The sequence below is a fragment of the Portunus trituberculatus genome, chromosome 6 (assembly GCF_017591435.1).
Source record: "Portunus trituberculatus isolate SZX2019 chromosome 6, ASM1759143v1, whole genome shotgun sequence".
Classification (NCBI taxonomy): Eukaryota; Metazoa; Arthropoda; class Malacostraca; order Decapoda; family Portunidae; genus Portunus; species Portunus trituberculatus.
The window spans coordinates 3228889-3248958 of record NC_059260.1 but is presented as its reverse complement, the minus strand read 5'-3'; the positions used below and the strand labels follow the sequence as shown (position 1 = coordinate 3248958).

General features: G+C 40.7%; 2 protein-coding genes across 5 annotated transcripts in view; one reads left to right on the top strand and one right to left on the bottom strand.

The window, feature by feature from the left end:
* Positions 1 to 3184: 3184 nt before the first annotated feature.
* Positions 3185 to 14166, bottom strand: LOC123516661 (zinc finger protein 865-like). Of its 4 annotated transcripts, none has more exons than XM_045276277.1 (13): positions 14031 to 14159; positions 13672 to 13777; positions 11601 to 12258; positions 11313 to 11421; positions 10331 to 10839; positions 9153 to 9386; positions 8535 to 8695; positions 7363 to 7501; positions 6677 to 6829; positions 5559 to 5720; positions 5028 to 5110; positions 4362 to 4575; positions 3185 to 4107 (listed from the first exon to the last, which is right to left on the bottom strand). In XM_045276277.1, exons 3-13 carry the CDS (start codon positions 11925 to 11927, stop codon positions 3565 to 3567), a joined length of 2634 nt encoding a protein of 877 aa, XP_045132212.1. In that variant the 5' UTR covers positions 11928 to 12258; positions 13672 to 13777; positions 14031 to 14159; the 3' UTR covers positions 3185 to 3564. The 4 variants fall into 4 exon arrangements, with proteins under 4 accessions (XP_045132212.1, XP_045132200.1, XP_045132218.1 ...); XM_045276265.1 differs by having other exon boundaries at positions 13682 to 13777; XM_045276283.1 differs by having other exon boundaries at positions 9153 to 9383; positions 13682 to 13777.
* A 5757-nt stretch (positions 14167 to 19923) lies between these two features.
* The window catches only part of LOC123516599 (endosome/lysosome-associated apoptosis and autophagy regulator family member 2-like), a 21217-nt gene continuing 21070 nt past the window's right edge, over positions 19924 to 20070 (top strand). Inside the window, exon 1 of the mRNA XM_045276133.1 lies at positions 19924 to 20070. This exon is cut by the window's right edge and continues 412 nt beyond it. The gene's annotated coding sequence lies outside the window, so the exon portion shown is untranslated.

Here is a 20070-nt window from a genome sequence, read left to right as displayed (position 1 = left end):
GATCAAACAGTGAATTACACACACACACACACACACACACACACACACACACCAGTTCTTCCTAACATTCCTTCTTGCATTTCCAAAGGCGTATAAATATGTTACATTTCCTCAGCTTTCCAGACTCTTCTACCAATGTTACAAAGCAGAATGATAATAATACTAGTAATAATAGTAATAATAACGATAATAATACAAGTCACATTCCACTCAAGAAAAAAATATTGGTCATGATCTTTAAGCTCAATTTTTTAACTCTTCATTACACTACCCTCTAATACTAACTAATAATAAAGGTAATAATCTTTATACAGTGTCTATTCATATATGTACAGTAATCATTTCTTTTCTAGGCACTTTCTTTGGTTTGTTCAATGTACGCATGTTTTTACTTTCCCTTCCCACGTTTTCCACCATTTCAGCATTTTTGGACAATTCAAAACGAGTACCTCACATTCCACCCTGTTTCTGTTTTGTCGCTTGTCAGCTTATCTGGTGCTAACACTCGTGCACACTCTGCCGGGCTTGTTCTCTGAGGCACTTAGCTCTCTCATAAGGACTGTTTTCAAAGGCTACAGATGGTTAGCCTTCTTCTCATTGGTGTTTCTTCCCACTGATGATGTAGAATGTTTAATCTCTCACTGTAACCTTAAAAAACTCCATTAACTTCCATTAAACCTGTGAAACCATTGCCGGACCATTGAAAACTTGATAATTTCCACTAGACTTGTGAAACTACTGTTAGAATTATGAAAAAAATACAGTAACTTTGAGATTTCCTGGGAACATCAATAACTTCACCAAGAGGTTCCAACTATCACCAAGATCAAGAAAACACTATTGGAATCCTCAATAACTTCTACTAGACCCTTTAAAGCAACCATAAACACCATAAAAACTCCATTAACTTCTATATCCTCTTAACATATCACCAGCGTCTTCAAAACCCATAATAACGTACCAAAACATCAAAAAACTCCAGTAACTTCCACTAAACCCTCTCGACACCTCACCAGCACCCTTGAGACACACCAATACACCAATAATATCCACTGGAACCTGTTGAAACTAGTCGAGATGGGAGACTGAAGTGTTAGTGAATACCGCCCCTTATCTTTCCTCGCCTCATGTTCTTGTTGTTCAGGTTATAGAACGCTTTATTGGGTAGAGAGTTTTCCAGTGTTCCAGGCCAGTGTTGAGTGCTGCTGAGAGAGAGAGAAAGAGAGAGAGAATGTTGTTCCTCTTCTAAGGTTTGGTGGTCTTACATATGGTGATCATAGCTGTAGTGATGCTATTTATGATATCAATAGTATATATATATTTTTATTAATTCTATATGGGTATATTTTGCTCGGAAGATGAAGCTCTAAATGCAATACTGATAATTTACCGTGTGATTGGTGTGTGTGTGTGTGTGTAAGTGTGAGTGACTGTTCAGCTCTCTTATTTAGTTTTAACACTTTTTTTCCTTCCATTCAAAACTAGTAGTGAATAATTTTGGTAGCTCGTCATTTTGTTGAGATTTCAGTAGTGGTGATGGGTTAAATATTTTTATGCAGTTCCTCAGTTTTTGTCTCCCAAAGTAGGTGAAAAAATTACTGAACTTTATTGATGTTTTTTTTTTAACTTGTTTTTAAAAAAGAAATGTCGTAAATGTGATTTTCTTTTTTCATTTTACTTGTGCAAATTTTAATGGTTGTGCTTCAATTACTTTACCTCAATTTTTTTGGATAATTTTTGTGCTCATTTTACTTGTCAATTATTATTATTTATTTATTTATTTATTTTTTTTTTTTTTTTTTTTTTTTTCCAAGTAAAGTGCAATTTTTTGTTGTTGTTCAATGTAATCTTGAATATTTATTTATTCAACATTAGCCATTGGCTTTGTGCAATCTCTAAGTTCTTTTCTTCTATGTATCAATCAAGTGCAATGTATTTCGTGCATCTCTCCGATTCAGTTTGACGTGTACCCATTTTGTGTCCGGTAATGATATTTTTGGTGTAGTTATACTCACCATTGTTTGTTTGTTTTCACAGGCAATGTTCTGTTGTTACCAAGATACAGATTTACCTTCATTCTTTTTCATGGATCATTGCAGGTTTCCCAGACAAGCAGTGTGGCCTTGAATTTCAACTTGCAGCTCTATTCTGTCTTTTTTATTCTTACTTTTAGTATTTATCAATATGTCCGATAGCTTTTTTCCAATTCTCTCTTTGTATCGTTCTTTATATTTCAGTAATGTATTGCAGAACATTTCAACTTTTGTTTTAATGATCTAATGCAACTTATTTATTTCACTTTAGATATTACAGTACATATTTACTTCCAATATTCCCTCTTTTCTTCCTTTATTTTTTAATCACCAGCCAAATTCGTTGTGAATTAAATGTATAACTGAATTAATTTTAATTGCTACTTATCAGAGGCAGCCTAGTGAGCATTAGTCTGGGCAAGACTAAACAAACGCTTATGATGACTTCCGTGTGAATGAGAGAGAAAGAGAGAGAGAGAGGGAAGCTGTACTGTGTCCTGTTCCCATGTTAATAAATATACTGTATTTTGGACAAACTGTTGAAATATGTTTGTTTTCACTCCTATAGTATTAGAGAAAGCTGGTGGAGTGATGACTTGTTTACGATACACTGTTCTCTTTATTACCATCATTACTTCCCTCAAGTTTCCATTTTTTCCCCTTCTTGGACAGCTTGTTTGTCTCTCCCAGTCTTTAGAATAGTAAGTAATCTTTTCTCTCATGTCTATTTTTGTCATGTTCTCCACACATCTCCAGGCTCTCCCTCTGTCTCATGTAATTACCTTTTATTTTCTCACTTCTAGACCACCTTATGACACCTCAGATCCTGACATGGCATTCTCCACACACCATTGGCTTTCCAAAACTCTGCTCTCTTACTTATTCCCACACTTCTCAGCATTTGGCTGTTCTCTTTGTGATTTACCTATACCATTTCACTCCTATGTCTTTCTCAACAATGTCTCCTGATCTTCCCACATTCCCACTTATCTCTCTGCAGTCTCCCAACTTTTACTCCCTTTTAGGTTTTTCATTATGTTCTATAAATTGAAATCTTATGACTAGCTAACAGAAAGCAGACAAGATAAAATGTTTGCAATGGTTCACATTCATAATAACGGTTTACTGTTTGTGTTATAGGAAACAGGAGGACTTTTTTGCATTTTATTTACAATTTTTTTTTTAAATTAGGATTTCATCTTGAAGAGACAGGATGAAACAGTTTCTTAAAATACTTCTACATTAATATGAGATGTGATGTATGGTGATATGTATGAATAGTGATGATATGCTCAACACTTACAATATGGTGATGATGATAATGCAGTGACTGACAGAATGGTAATTTAATGGTGACAAGCTCCTTACAATACTTCATGATAGTGTGATGATGTTATGGTGACATGCTCTTCACAACACTTCATTATGGTGACAAAAATGTAGCAAATGATGATGTTATGCTCTTCAAAACATTACAGTGATGATAATGTAGCGGTGATGACATTATGGTGTCTTTATGATAATAGTGACGTCACGTGGTGGTGCTACAGTCCTGCAGTGACGTATTGTGAGGCAGCTGAGGCGTTGTATAGTGACTGGTGGCAGTGGTGGTGGTGATTATATGATGCTGGGGAGGAGCGCTGCTAATGACCCGTGCCTCCCCATCCTCCCCTATACCTGGTATATCAAGTAGGTAGTGTCCGTTGCTCCCAGACACCACCACTTGCGGCAGAGAGACACCAGAGACACTTTCCCCTTCCACCTCTTCCACCACCACCTCATCCACTGTCTCTCCCTTCCCTTCCGAGGCAGCAGCGTCATCAAACTTAATCGCAATGAACCCAACCTTATGATTGAAATCAATAGGTGAGGTCTTCTTGGTGGCATCTTCAGTGGTTAAGGCAATGGCGGTGGTGACAGGTGTAGGTTCTTCCCTGGGTGCTGTGGTGGCATCCCCTGGTGTGTCTGTGTCAGCCTGCATGGCTCGCTTCATGGCCTCCTCTGCCAAGTCCTTCTCGTGCTTCATGGAGTGCTTTATGTAGTCCTGAAGGCTGGGTGTTGTTAGAGGACAGAACTGGGGAGACAAAGTGGTGTTAAAATTTAGAGATAGGCATGACTATGTAGGCTGACAATTTTCAAGGGATATCACTGAGAAATGAAGAATTGTAGAGATATATAATAGTCATAAAAGCTTCAGAGTTTTTGGGGGACAGAACTTGGGAGACAAACACAAAACTCAAGCAAAACACATAAAAACACAAACTATGAAAAAATATACATAAACACACACAAAAACAAAAGACAAACGCAACACAACAAAGCACGTACCAAACAAGCATACAGCGCCTCATTGTCAAGATGTCGGCGAGCCATGTGTCGCTTGAAGTAGGCAGGGTGGCGCGTCTCAAACTGGCACAATGGCAAGGGGCAGCGGAACGGTTTGCGCTCCTGGTGACCAAGTTTGTGGCGCCGCATGCTGTTGTGGTCACGCGTCTGCCAGCCACACAGCGGACACCGGTGCGGCCTCTCCCCTGTATGCTGCCTGGGGGGTGGGAGGTGAGGGTGATGGAAGGAGAAGGAAGGATGGTGTTGGTGGTGGTGGAAGAAGGAAGGTACATATGTGGTGGTGGTAGATGAAGAAGAGAATGCAGGTATAGGATAGTGATGTTGGTGGTGAAAGGAGAAGGAAGGTATAGGATGGTGGTGGTGGAAAAAGAGAGTGAAGGTGAAGCGAAATTAATAGTTATGAGAAGACACTAAGAAAATAAGGGAAAGCTGCAAGGAACTAACAAACACACACACAGTTTCTTACCATCTCACAAACACATTTCCTTTCTGTCTCATAAAAGCATACATTTTTTCTTGTCTCACTCAAACACACATGTACTTACCTCCTCTCTCTCACACACATTTATGCTTTCTTTCTCTATCACCTACACACAGACACTTTCTTTACCAGTCTCTCTCTCTCTCTAACATACACACAGAACTCACCTCATATGGACCTTAAGATCAAAACTCCTAGAGCATCGATAGGGACAGTGAGGGCAGGAGTGTGGTTTTCTCTTCAAATGAACCTGAAATAACAAAGACGTTAGCTTCACTTCCTCCCTTTGTTACCAGTAGTGTGCTGTTGTGCTGTAGTGCGGTTTACTGTGGTCGATAAACTATCAATCTTAATATCTATCTATCTATCAGTATTGGTTTTGTCTGTTTTGTCTCCTGTTTATTTCTTGTTATGCATTTTAGAGTTTTGTTTTTCTTTCTTTTTCTCTAGACTATTTGTGTGAATATTTGGGAATTGTTCTGTCAAGATGGTGTTTCATTGGTTGTATGGGATTTGTTTTTATGTCTCTATGTCTGTCTGTTTGTTTGTCTCATTCATTTGGAGGACCTAGAATTTACCATCACCCAATGCTGTCGTATCCCAATTTCTATTTCTCTTTGTCTCTTTCTCAGTACCAAAACATATAAATCAATCAAGTTCTCTCTCTCTTCCTCTCTCCCTCTCTCTCTTACACATACCAAGGAAATGTGCATCCTGAGAGACTTGCGGTCCCTGAACCAGTGCTGACACTCCTCACAGTAACTCTTCTCAGCCCAGGCAGGGAAGTCTTTAGGGCTGGTGATGTGTTGCACTTGGTGGTTGAGGAGCTGCGCCAACTGCTTGAATCCCTTGCCACACGTCTGAAGGAGAAGGAGGGAGAGATGGGATGTTATATTAGCAGAACAGCCACTAAAATCTGAGGAGAGAGAGAGAGAGAGAGAGCCACCAAAGTCTGAGGAAGGAGAGAGAAGTGAGAGAGAGATGTTATACTAGCAGAATAGCCAAAAGAGCCTGAGGGAGAGGGAGAGAAAGAGAAAAAGGGACGTTATATTAGCAGAACAGAGCCACGAGTGAGGGAAGGTGAGAGAAAAGAGAGAGAGAGAGAAGAGATGTTATATTACCAGAACAGAGCTACAAGTATGTTAGGAAGAGGGAGAGAAAGAAAATAAGAATGTTACATTAGCAGAACAGAACCAAAAGAGCTAATAAAAGCATGATGTCTAAAGGATACAAAGGAAAAAAGTCTCATAGGAAAGACTAAAGGAAGTAACAGACAAGGAAGAATACATAAAGTGAAGGAAAAAACAAATATGAAAAAAAAAGCAACAGAGGCAAGGAATGTAGAAGTGAAGGTAAAACTAGAATACAAGGAGCCAACACACATTAGTCACCAGCTCACATATATTCAGAGGACACACACAGCACACACCATGCCCAAGAGAGACACAGCACACACCACCTCACACACATAAATTTAAGTGTGCATAAATTTTAGGAAATGTTGGATAAAATTAAATATGGAGACAGGCCACTATGAGCCAACTAGGTAAATACACACACACCTCATTCAGGGATCACACAGTATGCACACACACACACACACACACACCCAGATGACACCACATCCAGGGGACACACACCACTCAATGCATCCATAGGACACAGCACGCACGCACGCACGCACGCACGCACACACACACACACACACACACACACAGCTTACCCAGAGGACACAGCACACATACCACACCTAAAGACACATAGACACAGCGCACACAAGGGGACACACCCATAGGAGACACACACACACACACACCTTGCATACATGGTCCCGGGCATCAGAGTGAATCTTCTGGTGCACAAGGAGGCGTTGCTGAGTGCAGGTCTTGTACGTGTGACAGATGCCGCAGGTTAGGAGGTCAATGTCCACCCCGTGCTCCTTCCACAGGTGAAGCTGACACACAGACCACTGCAGGAGGTCACAATAGAGGTCACATTCAATACATCAAACATTATTCTCTCCAACTTGCAATACTTTTTTTGAGAACATAATCTATTTATTCATATGAGTTTAATAATTCTCTCTCTCTCTCTCTCTCTCTCTCTCTCTCTCTCTCTCTCTCTCTCTCTCTCTACATCATTTACCCCAATCTCCCGTCATAACCAGCACCATCATCCTAATCACCACAATCATCAGTATACTCCATCCGTCCTCTTCCTCCTCCTCCTCCTTCCTCCCCTTCTCTCTCAGCCCTCTCAAAATATCTTGCAGTTTATCCCACGCATCATTTTATTTTCCAGGAGGGAGTTTGGCACATTCAATACATTTTTGTGCTTTAGTCTACAGTTCGACAATACATGGAGAAATAAGAATATAAAGTGGTAATAATGATAATGATACAAAGTACATCCCTTATATAACAATCTACCTACTTACTAAACCATTAAAAACTAGGAAAACAAAACAGTACAGGTTAATTTCTGTCTGCATCATAGTCTCACCTTGTCAAACCTGAGGGCACAGTGAGGGCAGGTGAAGCCTCTCTCCTCCCCCTTCCCTGGCCCTCCTCCGTGACATCCCTGGTGGGTCTGGAGCTTTGCCTTGCTGGAAAACTTGTACTTGCAGGTTGAAATGGGACACCTGATGAGAAAGAGCGAGTTACAAAGATGAGCTGAGATAATCTAAGAGCAAGGGTGAGTTGAGATAATTTAAGAGGGAGTTTCAAGGGTGCGCGAGATCATTTAAGAGCAAGTTACAAGGATGAGCTGAGATAATTTCTTCTGCATATTATTTTGTTATTTTATACAGCTTCAGAAACTTACGTGGGGATTAAAATAGTGAAGACATTGGCCATTAATCTTCTGACCCCAACGAACCCTTCCTAATGTCAATAAAATCGTCTAATTCCCACCAAAAAACTCACGGTAAAAATGTGTCCCTGTATTAAAGCAGTTAAAAGTGGTTAAAAGGGTGACTTGAGATAATTCAAGAGTGATTTATGAAAGACTAAGTTACAAGGGTGACCCGAGATGATTTAAAGGGCTCTAGTGGAAGTTACTGAGGTTATTAAGAAAGTTTTTTTTATGAATTTAGTGGTTTGACATGTTTTAGTGATAGTTATTAGTGATTTCATGATTTTAGTGAAGTTATTTGGGGTTTTTTCATGGTTCCTGTGAAATTAGTGTAGTTTTCAAAGGTATTTTCATGACTAGTAATGCTTCAACACACACTAGTGATAGTTATTACATTGTTTCCATGGTTCTCGTAACTCAACAGGCTCTGATGGAAGTTAGTGTGGTTTTCAGGCTGTTTTTAAAGTAATGGGCAGTTTAACCCTCTCAATACTGGGACACATTTTTACCTTTAGATTTGTGTATGATTAGACCATTTTACTGAAGGAAGGGTCTATGGAGGTCAGAAGATTTATGGCCAGTCTTCATTATTCTAATCCCCCACACATCCCTGAAGCAATATAAAATCACCAAACAGTACGTAGAATGAATGTGGAAATGCATCATAGTACCAAAGGGATTACCAAGGGAAATACACCAGTAATAGAAAGAAACACATGAAAACTAAACCAAACTTAACTTTTACCAAACCTAACATCACCTAAGCTACTTGACCCTACAGTAACCTAACCTAACTTAACTTAACCTAACTAATACAGTACCTATACGTCTTGTCCACCTCCACCAGACACACAGGTTTCGGTCTCTGCTTCTGGAGCCAAAACTGATCCTGCAGTGTGCGTGGGGCCTTCACTTTCCTCTTGCCTTCCACCACCCCCTCACCACCACCACCACCACCACCACCACCAGTGTCCGCCTCTCCCTGTGGGTAAATAAAGGCAGTACAGGTGAAGGAAATGGGAGGTGAATGTAATGAAGGGTTAATTAGACTGCACAGGTGAATGTCAGTGAATGGAGGAGAAATGTAAGTTTTTTTCAGTGATTTTAGAACATGATAAACAGATAAATTAATAAAAAAAATGTTGAAAATCGAAAACACCCCAAAAAAATTCATACAAACTGAGAAGGAAGAAAATACAAGAAGAAAAAAACTCATAACTTCTCACAAAACACACACAAAAAAAATAATAAATCAATCAACAAAAAGAAAAAGGAAAATAGGAAAATAGAAAAAAGGGAAAGATAAATAAATACAAAACACCCAAATAAATCAACAACACACATAAAAAAAAAAGAAAAAAGAAAAAGGTAAACAGGAAAATAAGGAAGAAAAGGAAAAAGAACTCGCAACCTAACCTGAACCAAAACAAATCACTCACCTGGTCAGGAATACGTGCTTTTCTGTGTCCAATGAGCAGGCCAGGCTGAGCGGGATATGTCACCTGACTACCCTGGGGTTGGTAGTGCCTGCGCGTCATGCCCGTTCCCTCCCCCGTCCCTTCCTTCATCCTCTTATTGGGGTGCTCTGTTCCTCCTGCAGGGGTGGTGGTGATGGTGGTGGGGCGGGTGTCTGATGACGTGACCCTGATCTTGATAATGCCTCCCTGGGTCTTCTGGTGATGGAGGACCAGGATGAGAGAGAGAGAGAGAGAGAGAGAGAGAGAGAGAGAGAGAGAGAGAGAGAGAGAGAGAGAGAGAGAGAGAGTGGTGTGTGTTTTGGATAAGTTGCATGTATTTGTAGGTTTGTAGTGTGTTTTGAGCATTATTATTAGTATTATTTATTTATTTTTTTAAGTAAAGTATTGTGAGGTGAGAAGGAGATAGAAAGGTGTGAGTGTGTGGGAGGGTGCTTTGTGTTAGGATGCCGATAAATTGCTTGTGTTAGTAATGTTTTGAGTGTGTTTTTGCTTCATTGCGGTGAAGTGAAAGAGAAAGACAGGTGTTTGAGTGTGTTGCATTGTTCTGTGTTAGTTTTTCATTCAGTTGCTTGTGTTAGTCGTGTTTCTAGTGTTTTGCTTTATTGCAGTGAAGTGAGAGAAAGAGATGAGTGCTTGAATATGTTGTAGTGTTCCTTGTTGGTTTTGTTGAGTTGCAATGTGACTGGATGCTTTCAGTGATTAAGTGTTTTTTTGTATTGCAGTGAAGTAAGGGAGAAATAGAGCAGTGTTTGTGTTGCTGTGTTGCTTGTTGGTTTGTTGAGTTACAGTGTAATTGGGTGTGTTAGTAATGTCTTTAGTGCTTTTTTTTTTGTATTGCAATGATGCGAGAGAAATAGAGGAGTGTTTGAGTGTGTTGCAGTGTTCTGTACTGGTTTGTTATTTTGTTTGTGGTGTGTTTGAGTGTCTTGCAGTATAATAAGTAAGTGTGTCTTTCATTTAGGTCATTTTTTATCAGATTATTATGCATTTTCACTGAAGGAATATCACACACACACACACACACACACACACACACACACACACACACACACACACACACACACACACATATCAAACTTAACTCAACTCTATAAAAAAAAAACTACATAACCAGAACAAACGTACACACAAACACAAACCTGCTTGTGACTCTGTTGGTGATGATACAGTAACGCCGCCTTATCATCATACACATCCCCACATACACGACACCGATACGTCACGACAACATCATACAAACACCCATCGTCACCCTCCGCCAACTCCTCCACCTCACACTCCCCTTTCCTCTTCTCTGGCAGCAATTTCACCTTTACCCTTGGGGACACCGTGGGAGGGGGAGGCGGGAGAGGGGCTGGGTCAGGAGGGGGGGTGATGGCAGTGATGGTGGTGGTGGTAGAGTCATCAAGATCATCAATAGGAGAGCCAGGTGACGAGGCAAATTTCTGAATGATCTCCTCTAAGGTTATATGTGGCACAGTGTCAAGTGTTATGCCAGTGGTGTCGCCAGTGTCGCCGCTGCCGCTGCCATCCACTAGTGCCAGAACGGGGGCCTGTGGGAGGTGCTGTGGTGCGGGTGTGGGTTCCTGTGGCTGCGGTAAGTATATTTCACCCCTTCCGCCAGCCAGTTCCTCCTCAAGTATGCTTTCTGTGGGTTACGATAAAGAATTCAGTGATTCCTAATACTGAGGTGACGTGGAGGCAGGAGAAAAGGCAATAAGGAAGAGGTGAGTGTCATGAGGAAGGAGGAAATATGATGGAGGAGGGGGTGAAGGGAAAGCCAGAAGGAAGAAGAGGAGAGATGAGATGTAGGAAGGTCAGAAGGTAGGAAATAGAAGGGAAAAGAGAGCCGCCAGTGGTGTGGAGAGGTGGGAGAAAGGATGGAGGAAGGATTAGTCAGAAAGGAGAGAAGTAATAAAGAACAAGGCTAAATATACTTGCAGGTAAGAAAGAGTAATATTTTAGTGATTCATTGCAAGACTGATATACAACTTGCATTCATGAGGTAGCAAAAGAATATAAAAACAAGGTAGTATGTGTATAGAAACATCATACACACATACTGCATCCACCACTACCACCACCACCACCACTACTACTACTACTACTACTGCTACTCACCCACAGACACATGGCAGGTGGTAGGGGAGGCAGAAGTTGCAAGTTCATCCTCGTTCTTCAATGCTCCCACCACCACAAACTGCTCCTCAGACCCCTCCTCCTCCACCAGCTGAGGGGAATACAAACTCTTAAAACAATACAAAAAACACTAAAGCAGGATACAGTCTCTCTCTCTCTCTCTCTCTCTCTCTCTCTCTCTCTCTCTCTCCAAAAACCTAAAGATAAAGATAAACTCTCTGTGTCTGTCTGTCTGTCTGTCTGTCTGTCTGTCTCTCTCTCTCTCCCTACCTGAGGGGGTGTGGGTTGGTGCGACGGCTGTGGGAGATGGTGGACCAAAACATGAAGGGCTGAGGCAGAATCCAGATACAAGAGTGAACCCTGAGAAACACCATCCCCTTCCCCTGACCCCAACAGCCCCTCCCCCTCCCCTTCCATCTGCTCGGGGAGGGCCAGAAAGGAGTCTGTGGCCCCTGTGATGAAGGTTGGGGCTGCTGCTGGGGTGGGCGGGGGCAGGAAGGTTTGGTAGGATTGAGTGTTTGTTGTGGTTTCAGTTCCATGTTCCTCCCCTTCCACGTCAGAGCCTCGCATTATAAACGTACTTATTGAGTTTGACATTTTTTCCAGGTTCCTGTTTGCTTCTTGCTGGTTTTCTTGGTTTGTTTGGGATTTTGTTGGTTTAGTATTTTCTTTATTGTGTTTGTGTTGGTCTCTTGTTTGTTTTTGCTGGCTTTGCTTCTTGCATTTTCTCTGTTTTAATTTGTTTTCTTTTCAGGAATGGTAGTTTTTTTTGTTTTGATTTTGTCTTTCAGTCCTACCTTTCTTGTTTTGCTATTTATTGTTAGATTTCACTATTCATCTTGTCTATCATTGCTGCTTTGATTTTACTTTCTCCATTTCCTTCATCCATGAATTCTGAGTTTTCTTATTATCTTCTTGTTTCTCTGGCCTGCACATGAAAGAGAATACAATAATAATAATGATAATGATGATAATAATAATAATAATAATAATAACAACAATAATAATAATAATAATAATAATAATAATAATAATAATAATAATAATAATAATAATAATAATAATAATAATAAGATAAAAGTACAGAATAGGACCTCCCCTTTTCCTCCATCCCACCCCCCACCTGCCCCAGCAAGCTTGGGGGACTGTGGAGAATTGGGGTTTGGGGGAGCCAAAAGGGGCGACATATGGCGATCTAAAAAATCTAATGACAAAAACAGCCATTTTTTTAAGGAAAAATTTGGAAAATGTAAAAATTCATGGATAATTTTTGCTGAAATTATCCTAACCTAACATAATAACCTGTTAGCCAGGGGGGCTGCACTCCTTCTGGACCACCCTAAACTATCTTAACCTAACTAACCATCCGCTTATCCTAACCTAACCTAACAGCATCACTAGACACTCACCAACACATGAACACACGCACTAACTTGTATACCTTCGCATATGACTGATCATTATGGACTTAGATTCTGCAGGCACCGGAATATTAATTTAATTACTATGGCCTTGCAAAAGCTGTTCCCACATTAAAAACATCACAGACATTGTTTAGTAAGTACTCTATCACCTTGCATGGTTGTTTCAATTAGAAAGGAGGTGCCATTCTTGACTTTTTCCAAACCCATGATTGGATTGGGTTAGGTTAGATTGGAGAAGATAAATGGGGGCAGAACGCTCCAATTAGTTAGTGACTTCAAAAGGTTAACATTAAGCAGATGGGTATATGGGACATGGGGATTCCCTGTTTGTTAATTATCTTAGAGGAGATCTCCATTTTAGCCTCCCTCATCCTACAACTTCGCTGTCCTACCAAACCCCACCACGTCCCATAACTTCATCGTCTTGGGAAGGGATGGCAAGACATTCCATAAGACGCCGCTAAGGATTCATCTCAACTCCTATAGGATGGAAGACTGAGACGAAGAAAAGCACGAAGGAGACATAAGAAGCTATCAATATAAATCAAACGGAGAGGAAAGCCATCAGCCCACTGGTACCCAAGCCCACCACAACACGCCGGGACGAGCCGTGTGAGGACCCCAAGCTATGTGATGCAAGCCCCACACACGAGGAGAACCACCAGGAAATCACCATGAAACAAGAGGGAAAGATAGAAAGAGCATCAACCAGCAAGCATTCATCCGCAGAGCTCATTGGTCGCACCCTGGGCCCCGCAACACGCCAGGACAAGTTGTGGCTAGCGGGAACCCAAACAACATCTCGCAACCAAAACGCCTCGAGTCTGGCCTTCCCTCTGCATTTTGTGCCGAGACCCTCCCCCTCCCTAACCCCCTGGCACTGGAGCCCGGCACTGCACCCTGGCACCCTGTCACACCTCTCCTCACCTCGCTGGATGCTGCTGCTGTATTTTCCCGGGAGATGAGTGAAGATGAACGAGATGGCGGAGGAGGTGCATGAGGAGAACACAGCTGATCTCCACTCTCCAGATATTGGCGCAAAATTTAAATGTCTCCAGATTTGCTACATCGTTGTTATTTCCGTGATTATGTGTTATTTCATTTTTGTAATAATATTGTATGTTAGGAGGTGATTCCCTAGGTGTTTTGTATGCGTATATTATTAGAGAGAGAGAGAGAGAGAGAGAGAGAGAGAGAGAGAGAGAGAGAGAGAGAGAGAGAGAGAGAGAGAGAGAGAGAGAGAGAGAGAGAGTTAAACGAGTACTTTTCATATTACCGAGCAGCTGGAAGATGTGCAGGATGCCACTGAGTGACATGCAGGCTACATGTCACCAGCGGCGGAGTCACCACCGTCGCCACCCGATCCTCTGTTTCAAATACTTTCTTGCTCCTCCTCCTCCCATCTACACTGCAAATAACACAATAGCATCAACAATAGAAACAAACAATAACAGGAGCCCATCCCCCCTGCCTCCACTTCACGCCACACACACACACACACACACACATACACTTGTTGCTTATTTATGCACACATCAGCTCAACAGTATGCTCGTTACATCTGGGAACGATAAATATTGTCGAGGAGACACCTGGGGGTTGGGGGGAGGGGCGGGGCAGGAGGGTGTCGCTTTAATGACGTCACTCATAATACTTCTCACGTACACCGTTAATTACTTCATTATCACCGGCGAAAAGTTGACCCATTTTGATCTTACAGGAATAAGAAAACTTCACTGCGTTCACCTGTATTCGCGAATGTGTCGTTTTGTGGCAATAAAACAATAACTGAGACAAGATGGCGGTTAGCCTCGCCCCCGCTTTACTACCCCCCTTCCCCCTCCCCGGCACCCCTCTCGTCTGTTGGTTCCAATACTTTTCCTTATCTCTTCCCAACTCCATTATTCGGTGCCTGTATTATGTTTTTAGGGTTTCTATGAACATTTAATTGCCTTTCAAGTGTTTTTAACGCTTTTGTTCGGTAAATATAAGGAGTTTTGTGGTGTTTTATGGGTCAGATTTGAGTCGTTTTAACGGTCAAAATTTTCCCTCTCCCATATTGAGAATTTTTATTTCAAGCGATAACTGGGCCTTTATGGTATCAAAGAATTGTTTATGCTCTTTTAAATGTGAAATCAATCTATTGAGTGAAATATGTAGACTTTGAAAGGGTATTTAATCCCGTTAAACATAAATTTTATATTTTATATTTCATTTGTTTATGTTTCTGTTTCACTGTCTAACTCGTTGTAGAATGCCTTAAAAGAAAGCTCAGACTCTGTAGAATGTGTTGAAATATTTGCCAAGTGAAAATGGCTGGACTTTGTAAGAGTTTTCAATGAGTTTAGATTTTGATGCTTTTATTTTACATAAATATTTTTCATTCGCTCACTTCTGGTTCTAGCTAACTGTTGGATGCCTGAGAAGAGAGTTTATATTGTCTAATATTTTTCTATATACGCAAGGAGACGAAATGGCTGGATGTTTAAGTAGTTTTAAAAGTGAGAATATTTTTATATTTTTACCATACATAATTTTAGACATATTTTAAATATTAGTTAAGCAGATGATGTTTTGATATTGTGGATATTAGTTAAAGTATGTAATAAGTCATAAAATAACAATAATTCGGCAATGGCTTCGTTTTTTCTACAAGTCGATTTTAAAATCAGTTCCGTTACGAACGTAAAATCACCAACCTTCGCCAGCCCGCCCGCTCGGCCGGCCAGGGTTGTGACGTCATCAAGTGGGCGGGGCTGGTTCCGCTGCCGTCTGCTGGCTGTGTTTAGCTAATATTTGGCACACTTAATATTGTTTTCCCACCACTAGTGTCACTAAATGGAGCCACATGACTATGCTTGGCTATCAGATGTTCAGATACAACTGTCATTGGCAGGTTTTGGTGTGATGAAGGCTTAAATGAGGCACAATGGTGGTGGTGGCGGCGGTCTCCACCTCTCACCAGCGTCACTTGACCGTCCTTGTTGTGGGCGACACGGAATTATCATAAGCAGCAACACTATCACAGAAACCGCCTATTGCAACAAGACACTGTGCTAACTCCCCTAGCTGGACAAGTGTTGGGTTTGAAGGTGAGTCACTTACCAATATTACTGTTGTTGGCCGTCATTAGCAGCAGCTCCTGGCTCTCCTAGCCAGGCACTAAGCTTGCACCATATACACACACATATAGGCATCCGTGGCCCATGTCATCGTCCTGATCAGCGCAAATCCATGTTAAATAAGGCACCTAACGCACCACTATCACCCTCCAAGTCATTGTCTTAAACTGAACTTGCCGCCTGGCGCCTGGCGGCTGGCGTCTGAGCCTCGCCCCCGCCTCCCTTCTCCTTCTCCCTCCTTGGCCTGTGGCTGGCGGTTGCGCGCGCTGGCCGAGGCTGGACAACCCACAATGTACTCGCTCATCTTATTATGCTACACTAAAACAAAATGAAATGTAATAAGGCGTAAACATGTCAAGCTAAATAATAAGTCATCATAGTAGTACCTATCAATAGGAGTTTTCAGTAGCACTTTGCGGAAGGCGAACGGTCCATATGTATTCGCCTTTTTTTTTTTTTTTTTTTTTTTTTTTTTTTTTTAGTATCCACTTGTATATCAAAAGTTATATAGTCAGGAAGAAAAGCTGTGCATATCCAGAGAGAAGGTAATAGGGGAAATACTTGTAAAAAGTGGAGGCGGCGGACTCTGGAGGAGAGAGAGAGAGAGAGAGAGAGAGAGAGAGAGAGAGAGAGAGAGAGAGAGAGAGAGTTGAAAGAAATCAGAGAAATATTATCTAAGTCATTCCAACACTGAATGGTAGACGTATGTATGCATACATGCATGTATCGCCTACCACTTCCATATCATTGTATTTCCGATCGAGTTTCCTTGTATTGTGATCACTTATTATTGTTATTCATTAGAAGTTATTGAAATAAAATAACATATTTTCATCGTTGCATACAGTACGTTGATTAAAGGATAGTTTAGTCATGTGATAAAACCTTCGGCTTGTCTTGCAGTCTCGCTTTCGCCAACACTACGTATATACGCGCTACTGAAACCCGCACGCACGCACACAGGAAGAGCCTCACATCACCATCATCATCATCATCATCATCAACCATATCCTCACCACCATGACCACAACTGTCAAGAAAGACGGTACGGATCTCAACCCCCTGTGCCCTGTGACGCCGCCTTTCCCAGCCTCACCTTGCACTCAATGGTACCAAATCAACCTTGATCAAACACTCAAAACACCAAAATTAATTAAAAACATAGAAGAAACCTTGCTCCTTCCAACAAAAACACCTCTCTTGTTTAGGGGGTGGCTGGCATGACTCGACCTTCTCTCTTGTATACACTGCTACGACAATCAATCAATCAACTCTCTCTCTCTCTCTCTCTCTCTCTCTCTCTCTGATAATAACACGTTTCTTCACTCTCACTCCCTCTCCCTGTACCCTCTCCCAGCCTCACCTCTCACTCCCAACCACTGACACAAGAAAAAACTGCCCCATACAGTAGTAGTAGTAGTGGTGGTGGTAGTAGTAGTAGTAGTAGTAGTAGTAGTAGTAGTAGTAGTAGTAGTAGTAGTAGTAGTAGTAGTAGTAACAGACAATATGGGAATCTTTCTAGAAGCTAATGTGATATTCTATAATGAAAAAAGAGAGAGAGAGAGAGAGAGAGAGAGAGAGAGAGAGAGAGAGAATTACTGTTAGCTTGTTGGGTTAATTAGGTTACGATATAAATGTAAAAACAAACCACAAAGAAATAAAAAAAAAATGGAAAGGAAAACGTAGAAAAAGAAGAAAATACACGTAAAAAGAAGAAAAAAATGATTTCAGTGAAGCTTCGAAACATACCGTTGACAACACATTCCCGTACTTGACAACGCACTCAACTTAACTCGCTTATATCAACACATTCCCGCTACATACCTCCACTCACACGCCACTCACGTATACTTTAATCATCTTAAAGTAACTGTAGTACTTTAAAATGTCCCTAACTACTCCTAAAACTGAGAATATAGAAAAAATATGAGAACTTTTACCTGGTTTTTGTGTCTCCTCGCCATTTTGTCCTCTCTCTCTCTCTCTCTCTCTCTCTCGACTCCTGACTCAACGAGGGTATTAAAATTAAACTCACTTGTAAATACTAATTGAGTTTTCAAAGCATAAATGAACTAAATACCATAAACAAATGAGTAAATAGCATGACTAAAAGAAATAAACAGATAAACTTAATTGTAAATGTCATATAGGAAATCAATTTTTTATCAAACTCTCACTGTTAAAAAATTGAAGTAATTCTTGAACCAGTAGGCTATGAAAACAAATAAATAGCATAACTAGAATAAATAGATAAATAAACAGATAAACTCACTTGTAAATATCAAATACCAAATATCTTTTATTCAAAACTATATCGGGTTAAGAGTTTTAAGAAATAATGTTGGACTAATAGAAAAATTTAATGATGAAAATGTCAAGTATCATCATTGTCCTATCACTTCTACTAGTATATTGTTACCTTCATAATTTCAATAAACTAAAGAAAATAATAATTACCTTTATAATTTGAATATCTTAAAGGAAATAAAATGAATGATGACAAAAAAAAAAAAAAAGAGAAAAAAGTTACTTACTCGAACTTCACATGTCCATCAACTCCTCCTCTTCCTCCTCTTGTGAGCTTTACACTTCTCTTCTTCTTCCTCCTCTTGCGATTATTCACTTCTCATCCTCTTCCTCCTCTTGCGATTCTTCACTTCTCATCTTCTTCCTCTTCCTCTTGCAACTCTTAATTTCTCCTCTTCCTCCTCTTCCTCTTGCGACTCTTCATTTCTTATCTTCTTCCTCCTCTTGCAACTCTTAATTTTTTTCATCTTCTTCCTCTTCTTCCTCTTGCAACTCTTGATTTTTTTTCATCTTCTTCCTCTTCCTCTTGCAACTCTTTATATTCTCATCTTCCTCCTCCTGTTGCAATTCTTCATTTCTTATCTTCCTCCTCCTCCTCTTGCAATTCTTCACTCCTCTTGTGACTTTTTACATGACTCCACTCTTGCGACGCCACTTCTCCTCATATCCTCTTCCTTCCCCTTGCGATTATTCACTTCTCATCCTCCTCCTCTTGCGACCTCTCACTCCACATCCTCCTCTTCCTCCTCCCCGTACTTCACTCTGCAAGATAAGACTTCGGTGAAAAAATCGATGCGATATATTAGTGAAAAAACAAAAAAGCTGGTTTTTACAGTTATGAAATGTATAGACGTGAAAATTTTGACTTAAAAAAACAAAAAGGGTGAAAGTTTGTACAATTATGGAATGTAGACGTGAAATTTGACTTGAAAAAAAAAAAAAGTGAAAGTTTGTACAGTTATGAAATGTAGACGTGAAAATTTGACTCCATATGTTACTCAGGCCTCTATCATGAAACACTTCCGCGCTGCATCTTCACTATTTTTCAAAGGGCTCTAGTTGAAGTGACGCGGGTTTTCAAGGATGTTTCTGTAATTCTAGTGACATGTTAATATTTTTTTCTGCATTACTAACGAGACAAATACTCTTTAGAAATCGGCTAATCGTCTCTGTAGTCTTTGAAAATGGTCGTGGTGAGAGAGAAGCGATTCTGAATATGGCGCTGTCTTAAAATATTGTTGATTGTTACATATCGCAGAAGTGAAGAGGGGGACTAAATTAAATACTGCCATGCTTTAACGCGTAGTAGATATTACACAAACTACTACTACTACTACTACTACTACTACATTTCTCTCTTGTTGCTCTTACAAGTTCACACACACACACACACACACCAAAAAGATGAACCGGATATGTAAATACTCCAAACCACACACTTCTATAAAAACAAATGACACAATCAGTACATATCAACGAAAAAATAACAGCAAACAAAAAGGCAACTGCTAACTTTCAAACTCTCTGATATTGATTGGAGAGAGAGAGAGAGAGAGAGAGAGAGAGAGAGAGATTTAATAGATACAGAAACAAAGAAACGAGAGAAAAGTAAGAGAGAGAGAAAGAAAAGCAGATAATGAATAAAACAAGGAATGAATACGTAAGATAAGGAGAGAGAGAGAGAGAGAGAGAGAGAGAGAGAGAGAGAGATACGGAGGGAAAGAAGTAGAGGGAGAGGGGGGCTAGGGACGTCGAGAAAGGCGTGCGCATGTCAGTACTGGAGTGTCGCCTTTCCCATCCCAACACCTCGCGGACCACACCTCACTCCACCTCCACAACCACTCCACACACTCCATTCCACCTCCCGCACCACAAAACAGAGTCCGT

Excerpts from the sequence above, each read along its gene's own strand:
- LOC123516661 (XM_045276270.1), bottom strand. The coding sequence starts at position 11,927 with ATGTCAAACTCAATAAGTACGTTTATAATGCGAGGCTCTGACGTGGAA. Across the intron at positions 9,387-10,330 it reads ACCAACAGAGTCACAAGCAG|AAGACCCAGGGAGGCATTAT; the intron begins GTTTGTGTTTGT and ends CTCCATCACCAG. Across the intron at positions 4,108-4,361 it reads AGGCGCTGTATGCTTGTTTG|TTCTGTCCTCTAACAACACC; the intron begins GTACGTGCTTTG and ends TTGTCTCCCCAG.